Source organism: Ursus maritimus, unplaced genomic scaffold (assembly GCF_017311325.1).
Source record: "Ursus maritimus isolate PB19 unplaced genomic scaffold, ASM1731132v1 scaffold_6, whole genome shotgun sequence".
Taxonomy (NCBI): domain Eukaryota; kingdom Metazoa; phylum Chordata; class Mammalia; order Carnivora; family Ursidae; genus Ursus; species Ursus maritimus.
The window spans coordinates 30398660-30423927 of NW_024426774.1; the positions used below are offsets into that span (position 1 = coordinate 30398660).

A 25268-nucleotide genomic window follows, 5' to 3' on the forward strand; every position below is an offset into this window, starting at 1 on the left:
CCCTAATGCTGCACCCTCACTATTAGCTTGTCGGCCTCCGTCGTAACAGCGACACCTCAGGCTGTAGAAGAAGGGAGCCCAGTCGGGAGAGCAGGAGCTACCCTCATTGCGGCTGCATCACTCCCCTTCAGATATTGCCCGTCTCTAAAGTAGGGAAGCAAATATGTCATTGACTCTAAGTAAAAGAGAACACGATAAGGGGAATAACTTTACATCATTTACTCTAAGTAAGGCAGAAAGTGATGAGGACAAGTTTGAAGACGCCTATGAAGTTATCCCTGCGGCAACAACAATGAATCTAACATCTTCCCTGGAAGAATGCACAACGGGATTGTATTTATTTCTAAATAACAGATTCTCAGAGGCCATAGACCTCATTCATCCGTGGTCGAAAAACAGCATATACCATGCTCTAATTTATAATATCCTAATGGTTGTCAAGGCCATCTTGACTTTTGATCCACTGGACCTACAGATTGGAATGACTGCCACAAAGGAAGCTTTGAAAACCTGTAACAGTTTCCGAAGAAAATCTAGGATGACCAGTTTTTCTCATCTAGTGAGTAAACAGGGAATAAAGGCTATCAAAGAAGAGGAACTGCATGCAGAAGTCTGCTATGCTGAGTGTCTGATTCTGAAATCCACTGTAACATTTATACAGGATGACAGTACGTTTGGTTTTCTTAAAAGCGCAATCAACATCGGGTTAAGTTATCAAATATACAAAGACTGTCAACAAGTATTAACACAGATACCTCACAACCAGAGCAAAACCTACCGACACCTGGTTGGAGGAGTAAAATTTGGACTTGGAGCGTTCAATCTGATATTATCGCTTGTGCCACCAAAGACCCTTAAACTACTCAATATTGTTGGATATTCCGGTGATAAAGAGGTGGGCTTGGCTTTGCTTTATGAGAGTGCATCTGAATCCCATATAAATAATATCTTAAGTGTTTTGACTCTCCTCTTTTATTACAGTTATATCTATGTAGCTGTTGGTGTTGAAAAGGGTCACGATGCTGCTGTAGAGGACCTCTTCCTAATCTATCTCCAGAAATTTCCCAACTGTGTCGTACTTAAATTTTTTCATGCACGTTTTAGTATGCTGAAAGGAAATTTTGAAAATGCACAGTTAGTATTAGAGGAGTGCATTTTCATTCAAAATGAGTGGAAGCAGGTTCAGCACCTCTGTTACTGGGAACTCATGTGGTGCCACATTTTTCTGCGGAATTGGAGGCAGGCTCACCGCTATGCCGATCTACTGTATCAGCACAGCAGGTGGTCCAAGGCAATATACGTGTACAGTAAAGCTATGCTACTCGCCTTGCTTCCTTCGGATTCTGTCAGATCAGGGAGCGAGGACATAACCTCTCTCTTCTTAAAAGTGGAGAGCCTGAGAATCAAAATCCTGGGGACTTCCGTGCCAATAGAAAAGTTCGTTGCCGAGAAGGGTCAGCGCTACGGCACTACTACAGGCTGGTTCACGGCACAGCCCATTCTGGAATTCCTTTACGCCTGGAGCGGTTTCCGAGTCATGAGCAAAAAACTAGACCTTATTTCAAGCTGGCTATCAATAATTAACAGAGGACAAGACCTTTTACGAGAAAATCCAAATAAGGAGTATGGCGCAGATGACATCAGTTTGTTAAATTTACTGAAAGGTCTCTGCCTGAAACACTTGGGCAGATATTCCACAGCTGAGCATTACTTTAATCGGGTCATTCACAAGGAGAAACTGTTAAAATACGACCACTACTTGGTGCCGTACACTTACTACGAACTAGGAATTCTTCACTATCTAAAAGGAGATTATGACAGCGCCACAAAAAACCTAGACAACATAAAAAACTACAAAGACTATTCCATGGAAGCCCGACTACAGTTTAGGGTTCACATAGCTCTTGAACAAATAGCTAAAGAAAAGTGATGGTTTTGACACAAAGTGTGGTTTTGTTTATTATGAGTGAAGTATCTGCAATCGGCCAGGTAACTGACAGTTAGAAAAATCATTTCTTTGTGGAAGAAATCCAAGAAGAGGCAGCTGCTAAGAATCCGATCGGTAAGAAGTAAGAAAGGAATTGGCCATTACTTTTCCCTCTTTCCTTCTCCTTACCTATAAAATGGAATGTCTTAGACTGGCAAATGGAGTGGTGCACATTCTTGAAAAACAAAAGACAAATGATGTACAGTTGAGCCTTGAACAACACGGAGATTATGGGTGCTGACCCCCACGCAGTCAAAAATCTGTGTATAACTTTTGACTCCCCCAAAACTTAACCACGAATAGCCTACCATTGACCAGAAGCCTTATCACTAACAGTCGATTAACATATATTTTGTATGTTCCATGTATTACATACTGTGTTCTTATATACAATAAAGGAAGCTAGAGAAAAAACGTCACTAAGAAAATCATAAGATACGTTTACAGGACCGTATTGTAGCAAAAAAAAAATCCACGTATAAGTGAATCTGCACAGTTCAAACCCATGTTGTTCAAAGGTCAACTGTATATTACGAAATATACTCTCTTATATGTTACGAATTTTTCAGTTATGTTAGACAACATTTTCGAAAACTCAAAAAATATTTTTTAACATCTCACTCGATAATGTATACAACTTGCAAATAAAATAGGAAAAGTAGCCATACCGGGAATCCCAGTGCCCTATAAATGTTTTTACTGTTAAAAAAAGAAAGAAAACCTTTAAGGTCTTACTGACATTTCAAAATAATGATGCACCGAACAGCACAAACTCTGAATGTTTTTCCCTCTTACATAGTAATTTTTATTTCAATTTTTTATATCAGAGAAGATATTTTCCTCCCTATTTTCCCTTTTACCTGTAGTTTATTTTACCTTTTTTACTAGGAAGCTCAACTATGGGTCTATTATTTGTCACAGGGTAGAGAAGAAAAAGCTCCCCCCCCCTCCCCTTCACACACATACAGAGACAAACCCTTTGAAGATAATTGGAGGAAGCTGGGAGGATAGATTTACTGGGTAGGAAAAAACAGGTTAGGCTTATGGAGAGAGACTTGAGTTACTGCTGGGCCCTCCCTTAGTTACCCTCCCTAAGGTGTAAGGAGCTACAACATAATTAAACACTGCATTTATCCAGTTGCCATTGTCAGTGGGCTAATCTGAGAGTAAATAGCAGCTGTAGGCGTGGGGTATTGCTTTACCTGCCTTGGGGGTAAAATCAGTACCTAGACCATTTAATTTCCAGACCATTAAATCTGGCTGAGTGTATCCTCCCTTGGAAAGTCACCCTTGGAAACAGACCTTGCTAGGGAAGTCTGGTTTGCTAAAACACATGAGTGAAACATTATTTTTAATGCTTTGGGCGTCTAAGCAATCAACTGGAGCACAACGAGGAGCTAGTATTTCGGATTTAAAAACGCTTACTTTGAAAAGTATGTTCCTCATTAACTAAAAATTGACTTTTAGGTGAACAACTGTGCTTCAGTTTTCCTCCATTATTTAATTAGTGCGATATCGTGGTTAAGAGGGCAGGCTCTGGTCCGGTAGCCCGGATTAGTATCCTTGCTCTGGCCCTAGGTAGCCACGTGCTCTGTGCCTCAGTGTCCCTGGCTATAAAGCAGGGTTGGGGTGCTTGGGTGGCTCAGTCATTAAGCGTCTGCCTTCGGCTCAGGGCGTGATCCCGGCGTTGTGGGATCGAGCCCCACATCAGGCTCCTCTGCTGGGAGCCTGCTTCTTCCTCTCCCACTCCCCCTGCTTGTGTTCCCTCTCTCGTTGGCTGTCTCTCTCTCTGTCAAATAAATAAATAAAATCTTTGAAAAAAAAGCAGGGTTAATAGTTCCTCTTTCCTGTTTTTTCTGTGTTAATTAATATTTGAGTTAATACACATATGCTATTCTTATTGCTACTATTACCAGTAGTACTAAGAAGAATATTGTTACTCAGTGCAGAGGATTTAAATTACTTTCTTAGAAAAAGCAAAGGTGCCTTTGTTACTGCTTTGCCAATCTGAAATTAGACCTGTTAATTTGCTTTTTCTATTCTTTGTTTATCTTGGTCACTGATGAAATAAGTAACTCTCTGCCTAAATTATGGTTTTGTGTTTTGTCCTAGCTTCTTCCAATGAAGAGCAAATTTATTAATTGGTTAAATAAACATGTTGAATGCCTACTATTTGCAGCCACTGAACAGGGTATTGAGGATATAAAGATAAAGCATGTTCTCTCTCCTGAGGGCTTTATTAGGGTGACAAGTTAGAAGAGGATTTTGTTGGGGTGGAAACACTTAAAACGGGTGAGAGTTTGTCTCAAACACAAGGAATCTGAAGATAGGTAGCTCAGGTCTGGTATGACTCTTATTTTTCTGCGTGGCACGCCAGCCTTCTCGTGCATGTCTCCTCACACAGTTGGAAGAGGCCACCTCATCTCCGGGCCTTACGTCCAAGCCAGGCAGGCTGGAGGAGGAATGCTTACGGAAGAAAAAAGGCTTTCTCCCTCTTAGGAGGCTTTGCCTTGTTTCAGAAGGGACAGCCTTCCTGGGGATTTCCATGTAGATCTCACTGGCCGGGAACATTCATTTGGCCACTTCTACCTGCAGGGGAAGCTGAAGATTGAATGGTAGCTTTCCAGCCTCATTAGGAGGCTGTGCGAAAGGACTGTTAAATGATCCAACCTACAGTAACTGCCTCAACACATATGTAAATAACAAGACGCTACAAAATGGAACAGGAAGGGCACTGTTGAAAAAGGAGCAAGGCAACAGTGAGACCAAGGAATCGCCTGCAGAAGACTCTGTGGGGTTCCAACAGGAAATCTTGCTGTTGGCATTTCCTTGGTGAAGTTGTGACCCGTAGCCCAGCTTTCCGGCCCTTAACTGGCCCAAGGGTTGACTAGACACATGGAGGCTGATTCTTGGCAGGCAAACTCACAAGAGATTAAGGTAGAATTTACTCTGCAAATTTGTTTATTTATAGTAGGGACTATTCCAGAGTTACTAACTAAATTTCCTGTGGGATCAGGCAGTTAATGTAAACAATATAAAGCAGCCAAACATAAAACAATAAAAGTGGTTGAAACCAGTTGTGAAGAAGAGAGAGGAAACCTATCTAAAAGCTTTCAAATTAAAAAAAATTAATTAAAAAATTTTAAACTGTGCAGATATTAAACTATCTGCATGTCCTGATATGACCCCTGGTTTGTGATTTCTGGTCTATTTGTTTCTATTGACTAGAAAGTGCTCATGTTTCCCTCTCAAGAATCACCTCTCCTGATAAACACTCCTCCCAGAGTGGAGGAGTCACAGGCAGCTTGGTGAGCATGGAATCAAAATCCAAGAAGGCGGGTGTAGGAACGGCTATTCCAGGCCAGGGTGAGATGTGAGGAAGCATCCGTTCCCCACAATATGTATGTATCTCCCGAAAGTCCCCGCCTTGCAGATCCAGGGTCTCTGAGAAATACCTCCCAATCTTTTGCTAACTGATCTTTCTTCTTCCATGTCTTCTGCTGCCAACCCTGGGGTACTGAAGGTCCCAATAGGGTACCATACAATTAAGTTTCCATCTACCACTATCAAACCCCATTCCAGTCCTGGGTCCAGAGAATACAACCAGATCACTCAGTTTGGAATTTTGGTCATCCCCACATTCTCTGGTGATCCAGATTATAGATGGGTCTCTTTGTACAAACGAATCACAGATCGAATCACATCCATTTAACTTAACATTGAGGGTTAGTTTATAAGAGCTTGGAGGAGGGACCTCACTGTGGCCTTCCTATGCCATAAACACAAATACAGTGTTAGCAAAGCATTTTTTACTCCAGGAAGAGATTTCTTATCTAATTTAGTAAATATAGTAACTATTTAGAGGCCCAAGATCCTGGAAAAAAAACAAAAAACAAAACAAAACAAAAAAACAAAGAGGAAGAGGGGATTATGAAGAAAAGAACAGAGAGGAGCTCTGTTCAAGGATCAAAGTTCTCAACATGCCCTTGCCCCAATCCAATCAACCACTAAATCCTGTTGATTTTTCCTTCGAAATATTTGTCGATTCTACTCCTTTTCTCACCTCTTTCTCATTTCCACTGCCATCAGCTTAGGCTAGGACTTTATTATGTCCTGTCTGGGCCGCTGCACCAATTTTGGGGAGCTCAGTAGTCAACATCTTTTGTTGTTCCAAAGCAATTCCAGGGAAAAATAAAAATAGTTAACCCCACTTTATTTTTTTTTCCAAAACAAAATAAAATCTATGTAAAACAGCTATATTTGTACCATTGAGGCTGATTATGTCATTGACTAAGAGGAACTCAATGAAAAAAATGGCACTAAAAACAAATGGCACTGATTTTTAGCCAGTATAAAGATAGCAGCTGAGCATATTTGAAAAGCAACAATTACAGAAGCAGTTTGCTAAACCTTCATGCCTTACGTGTGTTTAGTGCTTTAGAGTTCACAAAGTCTGTTCAAAGCATTTTCATCCAGGGAAAACAATCCTATCTCCACCTTACTGCGAGGGAAACCAATTTTCTCTGAGGTTGTAAAAATTGCCCCTCTGGGTGGGCCTGGGCAGCACTGGGCAGAGCGGATAACTAATCAATTTAGAGACACTGCCTCCCTTAATCTGATTTCCATTTGGAAAGTGGTTCTGGAATTTTTTTGTCCTGATACCACTGCTTTGTCTGGATAGAGAGGCTACGTTTTACATAAAGTTTCATGTTAAGTATATATACTCTGTACTTCCCTGTTTTCTCCACCTCTCATTTCTCTGCATCCTTTCTAATACACTGATTTAATCATGTTATTCCATCACTCAAATTTTTTCCATTCTCTTTGGTATAGTTATTCACTCAAAATGGGTTAATATCTGAAAGTTCTTAAAGTAGTGCCTGGCACATATTAGGTGATAAATAACTGCCTAAGAAATGAACGTTCAGTTCAAATTGAGCACCTACTATATGCCAGGCACGGTGGTGGAGGTGGGTATATGGTAGTAAACAAAACAGACATAGCCCCTGCCCTTAGAGGGTTTACAGGGCTTCTAAATGACTGCATGGCTTAGTCATGAACATTTATTGCTGACAGGATGTTAGGTCTTCTAATACCACATTTTCATTTATAAATGAGGAAACTGAAATCTAAGAAGGCAAATGACATCCAAAGTCATAAAGCTGGTAGGAATACAGTCAGTGGTGTGCGGGAACCAGTATAAACTGTCTTAAAAGAACCCATTGTTAAATATTCAGGAATTTTTTGAGCCAGTTGTTAAATCATTGGTACCTTGAAATCAGCTATGGTGGGAATATTTACACCATAGGAATCAGCAAATAGTACAAATCAAGCTGCCTTTTTTCAGGAGAACCAGTTTACCAGGACACTATAGATTTAACCAAATTGAAACCAAGGTTGCTAAAACTCCCTGCCCACTGCTTTTCACTCCAACCTACACCTCCTTTGATTAGGATCTGTGTTCCATAGACACAGAATTTTTTGTGTTGGGTCATTACCTATAACGCAAGTTCAAGGGCTACCTCTTTAAGAAGCTTTTCTCTTCTTTTCTTTTCAAGATTTTATTTATTTGACAGAGACAGCCAGCGAGAGAGGGAACACAAGCAGGGGGAGTGGGAGAGGGAGAAGCAGACTTCCCGCTAAGCAGGGAGCCCGATGCGGGGCTCGATCCCAGGACACTGGGATCACACCCTGAGCTGAAGGCAGATGCTGAATGACCGAGCCAACCAGGCGCCCCTAAGAAGCTTTTCTAAGAACCCCTTCCCATTTATTACCACTTTAAGTAGAATGATAGTTTACGTGTTTACAAGTACAAGGAAACGTTATCAACTTCCCAAAGGCAAGACATTTTTAGAATTAGGTTTTGAACTCCTAGTTGTGAACAAAGTGTAGCATGTGTAGGTACACAGGATGTGCTTGAGGAATAAATGTAGACATAAAGAAGAGACACTTCTAGTGGGTTCTACTTGTTGAATGAGTGGAAAACCCAGAACATTAAAAAAATCTCGGGTCAAAATGACCAGGTATTCTTTTTCTGACCTTACCTTGCATGAAATATACTCAGCAAATTACCACCCCACCCCCATTCATTTTCTACCTTTTTTTCATGATAAGTATACTCTTTATCTACCTACTATGATTACCCACCACTATGAATTGAAAATGGTGATACCTGGCCATGGCAGGGCAGGTTTATCTTTGAACCATGATAAAGAACAGTGGTAAAACTATTGACAACTTTTTTAACTTCAGATTTTCTTCAGGGAAGTTAAGAAAAGGTTCTTTAAAAGTTTTTTGCTGGGGCACCTGACTGGCTCCGTTGGTAGAGTGTGCAATTGTTTTTTTAAAGATTTATTTATTTGACAGAGAAAGAGAGAGAGCACACAAGCAAGGGGAGAGTCAGGCAGAGGGAGAGAGAGAAGTAGGCTCCCCGCCCAGCACAGAGCCCCATGTGGGGCTTATCCCAGGACCCCAGCATCATGACCAAAGTCGAAGGCCAATGCTTAACCGACTGAGCTACCCAGGTGCCCCAGAGCACGCAATTTTTGATCTCAGGGTCATGAGTTCAAACCCCAAGTTGGGTGTAGAGATTACTTAAAAAAAATACATCTTGCTAAAATTAAACAAAATGTATTCCAAAATCTAGAATAAGTAATTTTGCACTTGGCAGAGGAAAGGGGTGTGTGTGTGTGTGTGTGTGTGTGTGTGTGTGAATGTTTGAGGGGGAGGCAGACATTAGCAAGGAGATGGAGGGAGAGGGAAAGGAAGAGAGGAAGAAAAGTAGAAAATGTGAGAGAAGGGACATCAACTGGTCTGAGAGAGGCACCAGGGGGACAAGAGTCGGGGTTGACAAGGGAGAGGAAATGGCACCATCTGAGCTCCTTGAGGGTGGACTACAGGAGAGGGTCTTTCTGTGACTCTGCATTAGGGAGTGGGCTGCGCTCGGTCTGTAATGAATCAGCGATTCACATCAGCAGATACTGGAAATGATTCTCTATCCGGGAGCCTAAAGGGAGAGGGGAGAGAAAGGAAGGAATTTGCCCCAGTCTCATCACTTTAAAAGGGGTCATTTAAATTAAGCTTGAAGCTAGTTTCCAAAGTCTTTCATTCTGCAGTCACAGAATAAAGTCTTGAAATGCAAATGACCAGTTGTCACAATTGGTTGAAGCTGTTTTGGACTGAATTTTTATGAGGTCCTATGTTTAGCTTCACAATTTAACAATTGGTATGTATGCATGAATGTATTTATACGTTTTTTATTGAAGTAATTTCTATACCCAACGTGGGGTTGGGACTCACAACCTGGGGATCAAGAGTTGCATGCTTTTCCGACTGAGCCAGCCAGGCACCCCCAATTGGTATTTATATTAGCTCTTTGTAGATTTATAGAGGACTTAACTGGCATAATCTAATTTAATCTACTAAAGCCACATTAATATAATCAGCCAATCCCTCAAGTGAAGGTTGCCAAAGGATTATTTAAAATGATGGCAATAAGAAACAATGTACTTCAAGGATTATGTGAACTCAAATCCCAAATTGTAAGGGAAAAGCTGACTAATTTTCAGTGTTTTATACATCGTGGTTTGATAGTCCTCTAATTCGGCTTCTGTAAATCTCCCTTCGTGTTCACATTTGCAGAAACTCAACGTTTAACACCTAGCACCATTTTTTCAGGATCACAGTTTATCTGGACCATGCCAGGAGCCGACTTACATACCTGAACCGAAATCTGTGGCAGAAGCGAGTCTTTTGCGCTCTTCCACTGCGGGGGTGGTGAGGGGGTGCGGGGGAGCGGCCGGGGCATTCCTAGTGGTTGAGGCACCTCTCACTAGCGAGCGGTCTGCTAGGTGGAATTCATCCCAATCCTGTGCTTTTCCTTTCTGGCTTCTGCAGCTCCTACAGGACTGTAGCAAGGGCACATCCCAAAGGACCAGACGTATTAATTGCCTGACGCTAGCCAAACAAATATCTCGACTCTATCGCTTTTCTCCAAGGCACTTTCACCCCTCACTTCTAAAGCTTTAGGATTTACCTAGAGGGTTCTTGGGCTTTGATTCCACCGCAAGGGTTCATCTCCAGGTAAACTCTCAACGAGGAACAGGCACGAGACTTTTCCTCTTTAAAAACAAAAGGTTGAAATGTCCACCGTGACAGTGAAGAGGGGTGGTTCTAGCGAACAAGGAGCCTTATTATTACTACACAAAAATCTCAGGCCCTGCCCGCAACCAGCCTTCATCCCCCCCACGCCCGGTGACTCTCAGACCTCTAGGTGTGACTAGGGCCAAGGACTACAAAACAGAGAATTCTGGGGGAAGGAAGTGATGACATGACGCAAAGCATGCTGGGCTCAGGTGGGCGCCGCTGCAGTGACTCCTTCCTCACCGCGTGGTTGCTGCGTACCCGGCGCTGCGAGTTCTTGCTGGTAGTTTTCTCATTTGTGGGGATTACACGTTAAGTACCACCAGGTTTGAGTACTGTTTTAAGTATCGTGCAGCTGCAAGCTCGCCACGGAATCTGCGCTCTAGAGCCTTCGCTGCTGCCCTCCGGTTCGTGCATCTTCCAAACAGATTAAGAGGGAAATTGTCAAATCCGGGGCCTCTCTCTGGCGGGATCCAGCGGAGAAACAGCTGGAGAGAGCGAGTGGGTGGATATCAAAGGAGTTTTCTTCTTCCGTTTTGGCTAAAAGTGGTGTGGAGTGAGCTTTGATCGCAGGAGAGCAGAGTTAAAAGGGTTTGAGCATCTGCTGACCGGAGTTCAAAGCCAGGGTGACGGCGATCTGGAATGGTACTGGGTGGTGGAATAGAAATAAGCAGGATGAGTTACCCCGGGCTGGGCCCCATGGCAACTCGGTGTCTCCTTAGCTTTCAGACCGAATTGTGAATATGATATTTTCCTGATAAGGAGCTTGAGGCAAATCACAGATGTTCTCTATCTCTGGGATGGCACTTGCTTGAGTGGAACACACATATTAACCTGAACTGATGGTGGTTTTAGATCTAGCCAGCCATGAATGAATGGATGAGGAAAGGCCCCTTAGAATGGCAAGATTACACGTACAAAGAAGTCAAAGTGACAGCCAGTGAGAAGGAGTATAAAGGATGGGTTTTAACCACAGACCCAGTTTCTGCCAAGTGAGTATGGGTCCTCCTCCCCTGAAATCTTAATGACACCCCTTTGTGCTGCCTATGTTATGTCCAAACTAAGGAAGTAGGTAAGTGAAAGCTAGTTATTCACACATAGAAATTACATTGCCTTTGAATCGAAGTGTTGTTCTAACTATGGATTACCTTGGCAGACCAGCCAAGTTTGTAGAAGTGAGACACTTTTTTGTTACTACATTTTTATTAGAAAATCTCAAACATACGTAAATGTAGAGAGAATAGCGTAACAGATGCTAGCCTTACCTTCCCCTTTAAATATCTTGAAGCCAGCTGCAGATACATAATTTTGTTCATAAATACCTCAATATATATTTCAGCAGATAAGGACTCTTTAATAACCACAATAACATTATAATACCTAACAAAAGTAATAATTGTATTAACAGTCTGTTTTTAGATTTGCCTCATCTCAAAATCTCTAATTGGTTTATCAGTTTGGTTGATACATCTCTTAAATATCTTTATGATTGCACTTTCTCTTTTTAGTTTTTCATGTCATTTATTTTACTTTTTTTTTTTTTAAGAACCAACATTTGGCTTTAATCTTGTTCTTTTGAGAAAAAGAAAATCTTTTGTTTTCTATTTCATTAATTTTGTGCTTTGTTACTTTCTTTGGTCTGCCTTGAAGGCAAGTTATTCAGTTGTTTAAAGTCTGTACCCTTCTTGCTTTCTAATACACTTTTAAGCCATTCATAACTCTTCAGTGCTTTAACTGCATCCCACAATGATCAGTTTTAGTCTAGACAAAAAAGTGTAGATGTGTAGGACCCTCAGTGAATGCTTACTGAATGAGTACAAACAGTTGGTGAGGGGATTAATTTTAAACAAGGAAGTTCTTATTCCTGATTTCTAATTGCCTGTTGGGGATGATGATGCCTCTTCATTCTATTGCTTCTTCCGTAGTTTGATGGGCCTTTACGTTTTTCTTTTGCAACTTTTCCTCCCAAGTATTGTCCTTGTGAACTTCCTGGAAGATGGCAGCATGTCTGTGACTGGAATTATGGGCCATGCTGTGCAGACCGTTGAAACTGTGAATGAAGGGGACCACAGAGTGAGCGAGAAGCTGATGCATTTGTTCATGTCTGGAGACTGCAAGGCCTACAGCCCCGAGGATCTGGAGAAGAGAAAGAACAGCCTAAAGAAATGGCTCGAGAAGAACCACATCCCCATCACTGAACAGGGAGATTCACGAAGGACGCTGTGTGTGGCTGGGGTTCTGACGATAGACCCACCCTATGGTCCAGAAAATTGCAGCAGTTCTAATGAGATTATTCTATCCCGTGTTCAGGATCTTATTCAAGGACATCTTGCAGCTTGCCAATGAGAGGCCAAGAACTGTGGATGCATTGATTGAAATAACACTTCATTTTTATTTTTTTGCTTCATAAAATGTTTTGAATGTTAAATCCATCATATTACAAGACTTCAACGGCACACCATTCTGTGTGTGTGTTTTAATTCTCCATTGTTTTGGTAAAATCAAAGATGTAGATTATAAGTCCTAATAAATAAGCGAACTATGGCAAGGATAGCGTCACACGCAACAGAATAGCACAAGGACATTAGAATTTTAAGAGTTTTGTTGGCGGGAGTACACCTCCATTTTTGTTACGCAATAAATGTATTTGGAAGAAACACAAACATGTTAGATTCAATATAAAATGTCTTGTTAAGTCCCTTGCACTAACTGTATGTGTCGGTTTTAAAATATTTACTGTGTAAGAATGAAATATCGCTTTTGAATCAGAATATATTGGAATATATGCTCTTTTGGTTGAAACTTGGTAAGTTTTAACTATTTGTAAAATCTTAACACATACGCTGTATAACTTTCAAAGCCTTTAAAATGAGCCCTGGCTGAGATCTCTGAAGAAAAAGGTAAATGTGACATGTATTCTGCTGCTGCCCTGAACCCAGTTCCTGTGCCTGGTGGATTCATCCAAGGCCTTCGGCCCATGCTGCTTTCTGCCTGTAGTCCCCGTTCCCAGGTCAGGCTTCACGGAAGGGAGAGAATGCAGAAGCATGCTTCACTACACCTGGCCCTACCCCTTGGAAGGCAGGAGCCAGGACTCACATGGAGGTTTCTGGCCTAGAAACCAAGGGGGGTGCCTCAGATTGTCAGTTGGGTGTCTTCTCAGGGGCAGGTCAGATTAGAACTCCAGGCCTCTGACTCCCTAGGACAGGGGTCAGCAAGCCCTTGGGATGAATGCAGCCTGCTGCCTGCATTTGATAAAAGTTCTACTGGAACACAGCTGTACCCACTGGTTCACCTATTTTCTGTGGCTGCTTTTGAGCCATAATGGCAGATTTGAATATTGTGACAGAAACTATATGGCTTGTACTTACAGAAAAATATAGGCCTTTGGGGCAGCTGGGTGGCTCAGCCGGTTAAGCGTCTGCCTTTGGCTCAGGTCATGATCCCAGGGTCCTGGGATTGAGCCCCACATCGGGCTCCCTGCTCAGTGGGGCACCTACTTCTCCCTCTCTTCCCAGCTCACTATCTCTATCTCTCTCTAATAAAATCTTCTAAAATATACAAATATATATACATATAGCCCTTTACAGAACGTTTGCTCTAGGCGATCCTTGAAGCAGCCTTGTGTGCCAGGGCTTGGGGCCGACTTCTGAAGGCCACTTTGAACTGGATAGGCCACACGGGCTGGCTGCTCCAGGCCTGAACTCACTCTCACTTCTCCCTAGTCTACCTGCAGGGATTCAGCTATGCAAACAGCCCTTTCAGTTCTCATGTCTGTCCCTTATTAATACAAAAAGAGAAGTGCTACCTTTTGCAAGAAATACTTTGAAATACTCAGTTTTTAGGGGGTCTTTGAATGCAGTTCGGTAAGCGCTATTTTCCTGCATAGTTGGCTAATGACAGGATGTAGCCTCACGCGCCTCACACTTCAGCAAGCATCAGAATCACTCGAGAGGTTGTTAAGTTGCGGGACCCTATCCCCAGTGGATTGTGTCTCAGGACGTCCAGGTTGGGGCCCAGGCATTTCCATTTCTAACAAATTCCCAGATAATGGTGATGCTACCTATCTGAGGCCGCACTTGCAAAAGCAGTTCAGAAACTTTGGGGAAACAGCCCTTCTCTCACAACTTTAAAGTTCCCATGATCTTAAAAAGATTTAGTGCATGGCCTTGCTCCCTGTGACTAAGACCCTCCCATTCAAATCCTGGAATGTCTTTGGAAAGCAAACAGGGCAAGGGGAATAAAAACAAATTAAACTTAGTGTGGAAATAATTTGGCAAAATATGGGGAAGACTTGAGATGAGTGAAGCCATGTAGGAAATTGCCCACAGCATCAGTTGGCCTTGAGCCCTGGCCCACGGACAGGTGCATTGGTGTTGATAGATTTGTTTGCCGTCAGACTAATGAGCTGGGGAGAGAGACTGTTTCTTGGCAACTGAGTCCTCTGATTGTTTAAATAATGTGCCTGCAAACAAAAGCTGAGTGCTGAAGAGGGTTAATGATCTGACTCTGCCATGGAAACCTCATATTCTTATCATTTTGTCATATCTATTTCTTTGTTTCTAATATTTACTCAAGTGGAAATATATTCTAATTATGTAATTATTGCATACATGCCCCGCTTTTAACTTATTTTAACGTAATTTCAGATTTATAGGAAGTTTGCAAGCACAGGACAAAGAATTCCCATATATCCTTTTCTTGCCAAATGTTAACATTTTCCCACATTCGTATTTTCCGTCTATGTGAGCGTGTGTTCATTTTCTCTCCCCGAACTGTTTGAGAGTAAATCATGGACACGATGGAAAAATGAGGACATTCTCTTAAATAACCACAATACAGTTATCAAAATCAGGATAGTAACATTGATACAGTACTGTGACTTAATACACACCTTATCCAGATCATCTCAATGTCCTGCATTGCAAAAACAAAACAAAATACGAGATGATTTTTAAAATTTGGACCACATATCATGTTCAGTCACGTCCCTTCCTTTAATTGGGAATAGTTCCTCAGTCTTTGATTTTTAGGACATTGACATTTATATTGTGGAATAATCCTCAATTTGAGTTTGATGTTTTCGTTTTGTTTCAACTTGAGAGGATTCTTTTGGGTAGGAATACCCTGGAAATGATAGTGTGTTTTCAATACATCACATATCAGGAGGCACAAAATAACGATTTGTCCCATTTCTGGTGATGTTAACTTGGTGAAGATGGTGTTTGTCAAGTTTCTCCACTGTAAACTATTTTTTTTAAGTTGATGTATTTTTTCTTAGTCATTGCTACACCCAGGGTGGGGCTCGAGTTCACGACCTCAAGAGTCACACCCTCTTCCGAATGAGCCAGCCACGTGCCCCACTATTTTTTTTTTAATTAGTTATCTTACAACAAATTTTTATGTATTTATTTTTAAGGATTTTAAATAATCTCTGCACCCAACATGGGGCTCCAACTCAACCACCCTGAGAGCAAGAGTTCTATGTTCTACTGGTTGAGGCAGCCAGGTGCCAAACGTATGTATTTTTTTTTAGAAAGAGTGAGCACATGTGCACCAGCTGGGAGGGGGGTTAAGGTGAGGGGAGAAGGAAAGAATGCTTTTTGTTAAATAAGTATGCACATTTTTTAAAAAGATTTGTTTATTTGTCAGAGAGCATAAGCAGAGGGAGCGGCAGGCAGAGGGAGAGCAGGGAGCCTGAGGCGGGACTCCATCCCAGGACCCTGGGGTCATGACCTGAGCCAAAGGCAGAGGCTTAACCTACTGAGCCACCCAGGCGTCCTAGAGAGAGAGAATCTTAAGCAGGCTCCACGCCCAGCACAGAGCCCCATATAGGGCTCAATCTCAGGACCCTGAGATCGCGACCTGAGCTGAAACCAAGAGTCAGACACTTAACCAAGGACTGAGCCACCCAGGCATCCCAGGCACCCAACATATTTTTAAAAAGAACTTTATTGAGGTATTATTAACGTATCATAAAATGCATCCACTTGAAGCATGTAATTCAGTGATCTTTAGTAAATTGACAGAGTTGTGCAGCCATTGCCACGATCCTTTATTTTTTTTAAACGTTCCCATCCCCACAAGATTCTCTCTCTCATTTGTAGCGAATTCCCATTCCCACCCTCAGTTCCAGGCAACCACTAATCTTTTTGTGTCTAGAGGTTTGACATTTCTGTTCATATAAATGGAATCACACCAGATGCAGTGTCTGTGTCTGGCTGCTTTCACTCAGCATCATGTTTCTGAAGTTCACCCATGTTGTAGCCTGTATCACAGGCTCCTTGCTATTACTCAATAATACTCCATCGTGAATCGACTCCTTTTGTGTATTCACTCACCATGGGTATCTGGATTGTTCCCAGTTTGGGGTATGATGAATAATGCTGCTGTGAACATTTGTGAGAAGTCTCTGTATGGACATATATTTTTATTTCTCTTATGTGAAATACCTACGAGAGGAGTTACTGGATTATGTGATAAATTATGTCTAACTTTTTAAGAAATTCAAGCTATTTTCTAATGTGGCCGCACCATTTGACATCCCGTCAGCAATGTGCGAGGGCTCGAATTTCTCCGCAGCCTTATCGGTATGTGGTACTACGTGTGACTCTAGAGGTTATGAAGTAGTAGCTCATTGCGGTTTTCGTTTGCACTTCTCTGATGACGAATGATGTTGAGCATCTTTTCGTGTGCTGCTTAAGCCATATGTACATCCTTGGTGAAATGTTTACTCAAGTCTTTTGCCTGTTTTTAAAACTGAGTTGTCTGCTTGAGTTGTAAGAAGTCTTAATATAGTCTAGATACAAGTGCTTTATCGAAATATAATTTGCAAATATTTCCTCCCAGTCTGTGGTTTGTCTTGTATTTTCTTAATGATGTTTTTGAGCTGCGGAAGTTTAAGAAATTGACTAAGTATGATTTACCATTTTTTTTTTCTGTTATGGATCATGCTTTTGGTGTTTGTGGCTAAAAACTCTGCCTAACTTAAGGTCACATAGATGTTCTATGTTTTCTTTTTCTCTTTTTAATTTTTAAAGTTTATTTTAGAGAGACAGTGCGTGCAATTGGGGGGAGGGGCAGAGGGAGAGAATCTCAAACAGACCCCCTCCTGAGCGCAGAGCCCGAGGTGGGGCTCCATCCGACGACCCATGAGACCCTGACCTGAGCCGAAGCCAAGAGTCGGGTGCTTAACCAACTGAGCCACCCAGGCGCCCTCCAAATACATTTTCAGGAAGGAGGAGGCCATAAATGTATTCCCTACAGCTACTTCTTTGGTGATATGCAGAAGTTTGCTCACAATGTTTATTTCTTTTTCTCCCCCTTCTCCCTCCATGTGCTTCCCCTTAACAATGTTTAAAGAAGCACACCTAGGGGCTCCTGGGTGGCTCAGTTGGTTAAGCATCTGCCTTCAGCTCAGGTCATGATCCCAGGGTGCTGGAATTGAGCCCCATGTTGGGCTCCCTGCTCAGCAGGGAGTCTGCTTGTCTCTCTCGCTCCCTCTGCCCTTCCCCACCGCTCATGCTTGCTCTCTCTCTCAAGTAAATAAATACAGTCTTGAAAAAAAAAAAAAAAAAGCACACCTAACTGCTGAATGAGATGAGATCCTTCAAAAGCAGAATTAAAAGACTTGGTCAAAGCCATTAGTATCCTTCATTTTAATTTCAACATATAGGCATCTGGTTTCTTTAGGACCTTCTTTAGAACCCTCTCGCAGGGGGTAAATTATGCTCCTGATTGAATTTATTCAAGTAAATATTTCTCCATTGTCCAGTTTCTCCTGTGTCCCAGTTTATCTTTGTATCCTGAGTTCCTAGGGTGGCTGGCACATAGCACCTGCTTAAAATGTTGGTTATACTGGAATTATGAGCATAAATGTCGCAGAAATTTCTGCACCTTCAATATGGGTCTCAAACTAGGCACGTAGCACACATTAGTTATAAACTGGACAATCAGCCTCCCCATTAACTAATCAGATTGCATGCTTCAACTAATCCGTTTTAGCCATGCTTACTGTGGAAAAGGATGGTATAAAGATTTATGGGCCAGAAATAATGGGGACAGCTGGAGCTTAAATGGGAAAGTGCACAGGTGAATTTCAGAGACAGAAGAGTGGCATTAACAGAAACATCTGTAATTATGGATTGTTTTGTGCTGGGTCTATAATCAATGGATTAGTTTCCTCCTTATATGGGATTGTCCCTTGGTGCCCATGGTATAGCATGGCCCCTGATTTGTAAAGACATCTGTCTTCTAAAGAGCATAACACATCTTTGACTTTCAGTCTGGTAATCTTGCTAATAATCAAGTCCTAAAACAAACTGATTTTTTTTTTTCAGTGCAAACAATAGGAGAAAGGTTACTGAGCCTAGAAATTATAGTTCCTAATTAAGCTTCATGTTAGATTTCAACATTTTACAGTTATCTACCTAATAGAGCTATATACTCCCATCCCCCTTCTTAAAATCCTATTTGTGTTATACCATATTGGCCAAAGTCTACTAGGTTGGACTCTGTTCAAAGAAAGATAAAGTAAGGGTGTGTGTATTTCAGACATCTTAATGTGGGCCTAAGTGGGAGAACTTGAGTTTTGCAGTGGAAAACGTTAGCAGTATTAGTGTCACATACAAATTGTACTTTCAAAACACATGTTTTAACTTATTTTCACATTTTCAAAATAAGTGATTTCTACAAAAATGAAATTTAATGGTAGAACATGTTTTTAAAGTAAATATATCCCGAGGGCCTCGGTGGCACAGCGGTTAAGCGCCTGCCTTTGGCTCAGGGCATGATCCCGGCGTTGTGGGATCGAGCCCCACATCAGGCTCCTCCGCTATGAGCCTGCTTCTTCCTCTCCCACTCCCCCTGCTTGTGTTCCCTCTCTCGCTGGCTGTCTCTCTCTCTGTCAAATAAATAAATAAAATCTTTAAAAAAAATAATAAAGTAAATATATCCCTACTCATCTGTGCATGGCTTTTCCCATTTGTACACATAATTTCCTCAAATTCTTAAGTACTCTGCATTTTGGTAACAATATGATGGACTCATAAGCTCTTATTCACACAGTACATGTTTATTAGAGTTGATTTGGATATAATGTTCAGAGACAACTGTGGGCATACTTTATATCTGATTAGTAACTAACAGCTAGACTTTTTAAGTAGTCATCGATCTCATTTTGTTTCAATAGGTTTTCTCCACCGTGGTGCTACTACATTTTGAATTGGACAATTTTTTGTTCGAGGAGGATCTTGTGCCTTGTAGGACATTCGGCAGCATCTCTGGCTTCTAACCGCTAGGTGCCAGGAGCACACCCCAAACCCACTCAGGTGTGCCGGCATCTCCAGATATTGCCAAATGTCCCCTGGTGGGCAAAACTGCCTCCACTTGAGAGCCATGGGTTTAAAACAAGCAAAATATACATTTTTCCCCTGTGAGGAAACTTCTTTAGAGTCTTTGTATGTGACGAGATCCTGTATTATAATCAACCTCTATGGACAAAGTCTTACTTGAATGGTTAACACATGCTTCTGTTTTAATACACTTGTACAGATGGAATGAGGCAAAACTTATTAAAAGGGGACTCTCGGGAAGTAAGTGAGTGTTTTTGGCTATGTTATCCCGTCTTGAATCATTGTAGAAGAAAATCGGCCATGGATAGTCTCCCCTTAATAATAAGCTCATTCAACTTGGAAAATTAACTCCTTCAGGCCATTTTCATCAAAACCTAGGTTGCAGGAGGTAGCAGTGACTGTATTTTTCTGCATAAGGAATAATAATACCAAAAATCCTCACTGTTTGAAATGCTGCCGTTGAAAATGCTTATTAAATACATTATTATACCATATTTAGGAATATTGTATTTGTAATGTCAGGGTCATCATCCTAAACACAGATAAAAAGTTGCCTTTTTATAAAAAAAAGAATTTATTTATGTATATACTTACTGAGAGAGAGAGAGACAGAAAGCCCATGAGCTGGAGTGGGGGGGGGGGTAGGCAGAGGGAGAGGGAGAGAGAGAATCTCAAGCTGACCACACTGAGCTCGGAGTCCGATATCGAGATGGTGACCTGAGCCACTGAAACGCCCCTGGGAAGTTGCCTTTTCCAACAAACCCCTCATACTGTCTTTTGTTGCAATCTGTTTCTTTCCTAAAAGGCTGAAATAGAGGTGGAGAAATCCAGTAAATGGATCCTAAGCCATCCTCTTCCTATCTCTCTCACTGGGGCCTGTGTCCTGGCTTATTTTCTCAGTTAGCTGGGCTGGAACTGACTCAGGAGTAGACTCCAGCATGGCCCCCGTTGGGCAAAGATGGGGCACAGGCTGAGCCGTCTGTGGGAACAAGCTCATGTTTGGGCTGCTGTCCTGTAGCTTTCTGAAATACCGAGGTCACTCATTCCTGATGGCTCAGACATCAGGTGAGTGATTCTCCAACACAACTCTTTCTCTGCTTTTTGACAAAGCAAATTATTAAGACAGCTAAGATTTTAAAGCACCTTAAGGATTAGTGACTGGCTGTAAGTCCTATTTAAGACCAATCTCTTTGATACATGGTTTTGGGGGTGATAACTTAGAAATGGCAAGAAAAAAGTCTCTCCTGGAAATGACTTATCATGGTTAATGGTTTACACAGTCATTACACAGCTTTACAAGTGTGAGGCTTAAAAAGACATGGAAGAAGCCTGTCACTCTGGAACAGTCTGAAGCTATTGCTGTGACAATACATGGTACTAGCTGTTTCTACAGTGTTCCCCCTGAGGCACTGTACTGTGAGTACTCAAGTATCGAGTAACACAGTTTCATGATCAAGATCTAACTTTTTTTTTTTTAAGATTTTATTTATTTGACACAGAGAGAGAGGTAATAAGCACAAGCAGGGGAGAGCAGACGGAGAGGGAGAAGCAGGCTCCCCACTGAGCAGGGAGCCCAATGCCGGACTCGATCCCAGGACCCCGGGACCAGGGCCTGAGCCAAAGGCAGACGCTCAACCGACTGAGCCACCCAGGCGCCCTAAGATCTACCTTCTGAAAACAGTAGCCCATCTTGCATTTATTAACTGGCTAAATATTTTAAGCAAACTTTCCCCTTGCATTTGGGAGAAAATAAGCCTTAGGAATTCTGCTTAATTCTAGCATGACTTGGAAGGAAAGAGCCAGTGTCTGCCTAGGCTTGTTTAAGCATAATGGCAGTGTGAGCATAATTCTGCTGCCCCCAGGGATCCTCATTTTATGTGGCAACTAGGTGACACCCACAAGACACACTGCAGGTATGACGCCTGAGCTCCCCAGCTCAGCCCAGCAACTGAGAAACACAGCAGGGCTGCTCTCAAAAAGCCAGCCTGGGCCGCGTCTGAAAACCACACCCTCAGTCCCAATTTGCTTCCATTTGCTACATTTTAATTTTACAAAGTACTTTCACAAGGTTTTATTTTATGATAACCTCATAGGGACATATTCAAACCATTGCCTAGAAAGGAAAAAGAATATTTACCCTATGCCTACAGAGCCACAGGCTGTGTGCTTTGGTGTACTCGTTAAACTGCTCCAATAACAGAATGGGAGGATGAAGACCAAAGTTCATTACTTGTCAGGGAGACTGAATTGTAACATGCAGATACGGAACTCGAGGAGGAAGAAGACAAAGCGAATGCTTTGCCAACCTACGACCACCTCTGCAAGAATGTTCACCTATTCTCACTTCCTGAGCACTCCCCATAGACAGACTACAAAACCCTGATGCAGACTAATTTTGTAGCAAGTACTTTACCAATATCGCTTCCCAGCTAGATTCCAGTAAAACAAATACTTAAGAAACATTTCCAGAATTCTCCATAAAATGAACATTAAACGCTGGCCATCTTGCTGGGCCTGAGAAATCCGGTTCCACCTTGAAAGGCTATACTGCATTCTGATCTTCAATTGTGAAGAAGTAATCCTGTTTCATTTACTTCATAATTTTGATGACGGGGGCTTAAGAAGTTTAGTTTTGGTGGGCAGGATTTTCTGCCTCAGTGTCTTCAGTCAAGGCTTCCCGATCTTTTCCACATTCTGGCACCTCTGTGGGAGGAGTTGTGCGTTTGTATGTGGCTGCAAGTAACCAGCCCAAGGGTAACTTGCCGGAGGGGCGCGATTCCTCAGCACTCTGGATGGAAAGTTCTGGTATTTACCGCCCCACTGTATACTCTGCTGCAAACCTGCGTGGAAAGCTGAGGTTTGCTTGGGCAGATGGCTCCAGCTCGGGCAGCCCGCATGAGCTCCACGATAGCACCGAGTCAACACTGGTTAAAGAAAATGTTCTGGAGCGTTAGTTGTGACCTCCTTCATTTCTCCTGAGCAGTTCTGTAAGGTGAGCCTTGTTCCAGCAGCAAGTCAGAGCTTGAATCCTGGGGCTGCTATGCATATGCGTGTTCTTTTATTTAAAGTGATGACATGAATTAATGCCTTTAAAAATACTGCTTAGAGTCGAGGCTCTTCAAGTGCGCCACAGCTTCAACACGCCTGATAATGACCGTTCTGGACAGTCTAGGAGGTTTTCTGAAAATTTAACTGAAATAATACCTTGAAAAGTGAACCCCCTTCACGGAGGGGGTTTGGCTGATTAGTTCGGATTCTATCTATAGTACGGAATCTGCAGTGACTCCACCTGAGCGCCGGACAAGCATAAGAATATTTCTTCTACTCAGCTCTTCGGGATGCTTCCTGGCCACACGGATAAATGTCCAGAGAAAATGTAAATGTACTGACAGTTTTTCAAAATGCTAGCTCCCCATTCACCTAAGTGGCGGCTGAAAATAAGCAGCCTCCTGGAAGATACTTCTATGGCTGTAAATCCGACACTAGCGTGGCAACCTTCTCTACTTCGACTGTGCCAAGTCCGCCCTGAGAACACCATCCAGCTCCCCGTTGGGTAATGTGAAAGGTGGCCATTAGATCTGGGCGTGTTCCTAAGAGAGAGCAAAGATTCCTAAACGGAAAACCGAAAACAGAACGAAGACATGTAGACTGTTCTGCTTTTAAGAATAAGAATGGTAAGGCTAAAACCAGCTTGCATTTTAATGACAAATAAGAGCTCTTCGAGTTTGTGTTTTCAGGCTGACCTTTAATGAGTAAAAATAAAAATCCCTCACAGATCAAGTTTAAGTTTACTTTGTAGCCAACAGCCTAAAATGAAATTTTAATTTTTCTTGCTCACATGATTTTTTTTGTGCCTCTCTGTTCTAACTTCTTTCAGAATAGCCTTTATGATAGAAAAAAGCATTCAGTATTTCTCATGCTCCTATCTCACCCCAGTAAAAAAGCAGGAGAAAAAAAATACATAGATTAAAACAGAATTGTATTAAACATTCACTTTTGTATTATGAGGTGAATTTCATCCATTCCAGGATAGTCACAGAGAAAAAGACAGGCAAGCTGGTTTTTAGACTGCCTCACACGGACACTCCGAATTGTGCCGGGAGTGATCTTGTTCTGTTAGAAATACTCAGCCTGGGAAACCTCCCTAAGGGTGTGTGGTGCCTCCGCTGACTGCGCAGTGCCCGCCCTGGGCTCCTTCCCCAGGGCGGCCCCAAGCACAGAGCTTGGTTGGAGGTAGAGATGCTGCTGTTATTTCCCAGGTGAGCAAGAAGCAGGGGAGTAGCAAGCACTCTCCTAAGACTTTATTGTGTGGTGACAAGTTTCACAATCATGCTGATGATCCGGGATCCTCGAGGACATGTACACAGGTCTATGCTTGGGTTTTTAATCTTATCCTGGAGGAGCTGGTCAAGTTCGCAACGGAGTTCCTTTACTAATTCAGCCACCTAAAATGAAAGTTGCAATGTGAGCAGTGACTGGGGCAACAGGGGAGGAAAGGTTATTAAAGGAAATGTCCCACTGATGATTATCACTGTTCTAGATTTCTGGTAGTAATTTTAACGCCATGCGGGGGGGGGGTGAGAAACTAAACACATTTTTATTCTAAAAGGGCTTCTCGAATTTCTTGATGCAGCTGTAAGAACATCCACTCAATGTCAGCTCTGCAATATAATAAACGGAATCTATTATAAAGAGGCTCCCCTATCGCATCTCATTTAAAGAAAAGATTAAATCTGGAAGAATGGCTTCTATGGAGGGTTCTGCATATTAAAGCTTGGTCAACTTTCACAATTTGCTCCAAGAGGAGACGCAGGAAAATGGAGAATTAAAAATGCTGGATATTAAACCGAAAAATCTGTAGTTTGGGGATACATTTGATGCTTTCACAGGAAGAAATACCTCCACATTTTTTACGGCATTTTCGTATGCTGATGTGTAGTGGGCTTTGGAGATGTCTTCCCAACATGGTCTGCTGCTCCCCATCATTTGACAACCATGCAGTTTGCACCTGACCTAACTCAGACAGGCTTATTCCATGAGCTTTGCCAAAGTGAAATGGCTCCAAGCATCTGGGCCTTAGAGTATATGATGGTCCTTTGGTCACAGAAATTGGTTTAGGAGAGGAAGTTCCTTGTCTCCCTTCTTGGACAGTATGCTGCTGCACAGATGTGAGGCCTGGAGCTATGGCAGCCATCCTGCTACCATGAAGTCAGCCAAGCTTTTGTTGTCCTTGAGCTGCTGAATTAAATCAACCCTGCCTGGCCTTCTTGACCTGTTCCATGCAATACAGCAGCCACGTGGTTAATATAATGGTCAGTCCAAACAGATGTGCTGTGAGTGTAAAATACACCCCAGGTTTTAAAGATTTAATATAAAAAAATATAAAATATCTCAATAAATTCTTATACTGATTACATATTGAAATTAAAACTTTTTAGCTGTATTAAGTTAAATAAAATTAAGATTAATTTCACCTATTTTTTATATGTGGCTGCTAGAAAAATTGAAATTACATATATGGCTCACATATTTTTATTGGACTGTGCTGCTTTAGACTTTACAGTTAAATGTGCCAATAAATTCTCTTTAATGTTTGAGTTGCTGTTTCTGCTTTTGCCACCTTTCTACCAGATGCAAATGTTAAAATGAATTTTTATTTCCTAAACATATACTCCCCCTTTAATGTTTCTGCAGATATTGCAATAATGAATACATGAGACCTGAGAGTAAAATAATTCAGACACATTACTTTCTTTTTTTCCCCCCTTAATGGTAGTGGTAGAATCAGG

General features: G+C 42.0%; 3 protein-coding genes and 1 long non-coding RNA gene across 5 annotated transcripts in view; 2 read left to right on the top strand and 2 right to left on the bottom strand.

Moving 5' to 3' along the window:
- Positions 1–2302, top strand: LOC103671560 (tetratricopeptide repeat protein 39B-like). The gene has a single exon (XM_008700208.2). The coding sequence runs from the start codon at positions 164–166 to the stop codon at positions 1928–1930; it is 1767 nt and encodes a 588-aa protein (XP_008698430.1). The 5' UTR covers positions 1–163; the 3' UTR covers positions 1931–2302.
- Positions 2303–8724: 6422 nt separating this feature from the next.
- Positions 8725–10237, bottom strand: LOC103671559. The gene is made up of 3 exons (XR_570962.2): positions 10023–10237; positions 9708–9894; positions 8725–8993 (listed from the first exon to the last, which is right to left on the bottom strand). It is a non-coding gene; the product is annotated as an uncharacterized LOC103671559 (long non-coding RNA).
- Positions 10238–10329: 92 nt separating this feature from the next.
- GEMIN6 (gem nuclear organelle associated protein 6) lies at positions 10330–12924 on the top strand. 2 transcript variants are annotated; one of them, XM_008700207.2, is made up of 3 exons: positions 10330–10630; positions 10985–11121; positions 12100–12924. In XM_008700207.2, exons 2-3 carry the CDS (start codon positions 10997–10999, stop codon positions 12473–12475), a joined length of 501 nt encoding a protein of 166 aa, XP_008698429.1. In that variant the 5' UTR covers positions 10330–10630; positions 10985–10996; the 3' UTR covers positions 12476–12924. The 2 variants fall into 2 exon arrangements, with proteins under 2 accessions (XP_008698429.1, XP_008698428.1); XM_008700206.2 differs by having other exon boundaries at positions 10330–10536.
- Positions 12925–19178: 6254 nt separating this feature from the next.
- DHX57 (DExH-box helicase 57) overlaps positions 19179–25268 on the bottom strand; it is a 57538-nt gene continuing 51448 nt past the window's right edge. The window contains exon 24 of the mRNA XM_008700205.2: positions 19179–23924. Within this exon, the coding sequence (XP_008698427.2) occupies positions 23781–23924 (144 nt within the window). The 3' untranslated portion in view covers positions 19179–23780. The remainder of the gene's footprint in view (positions 23925–25268) is intronic.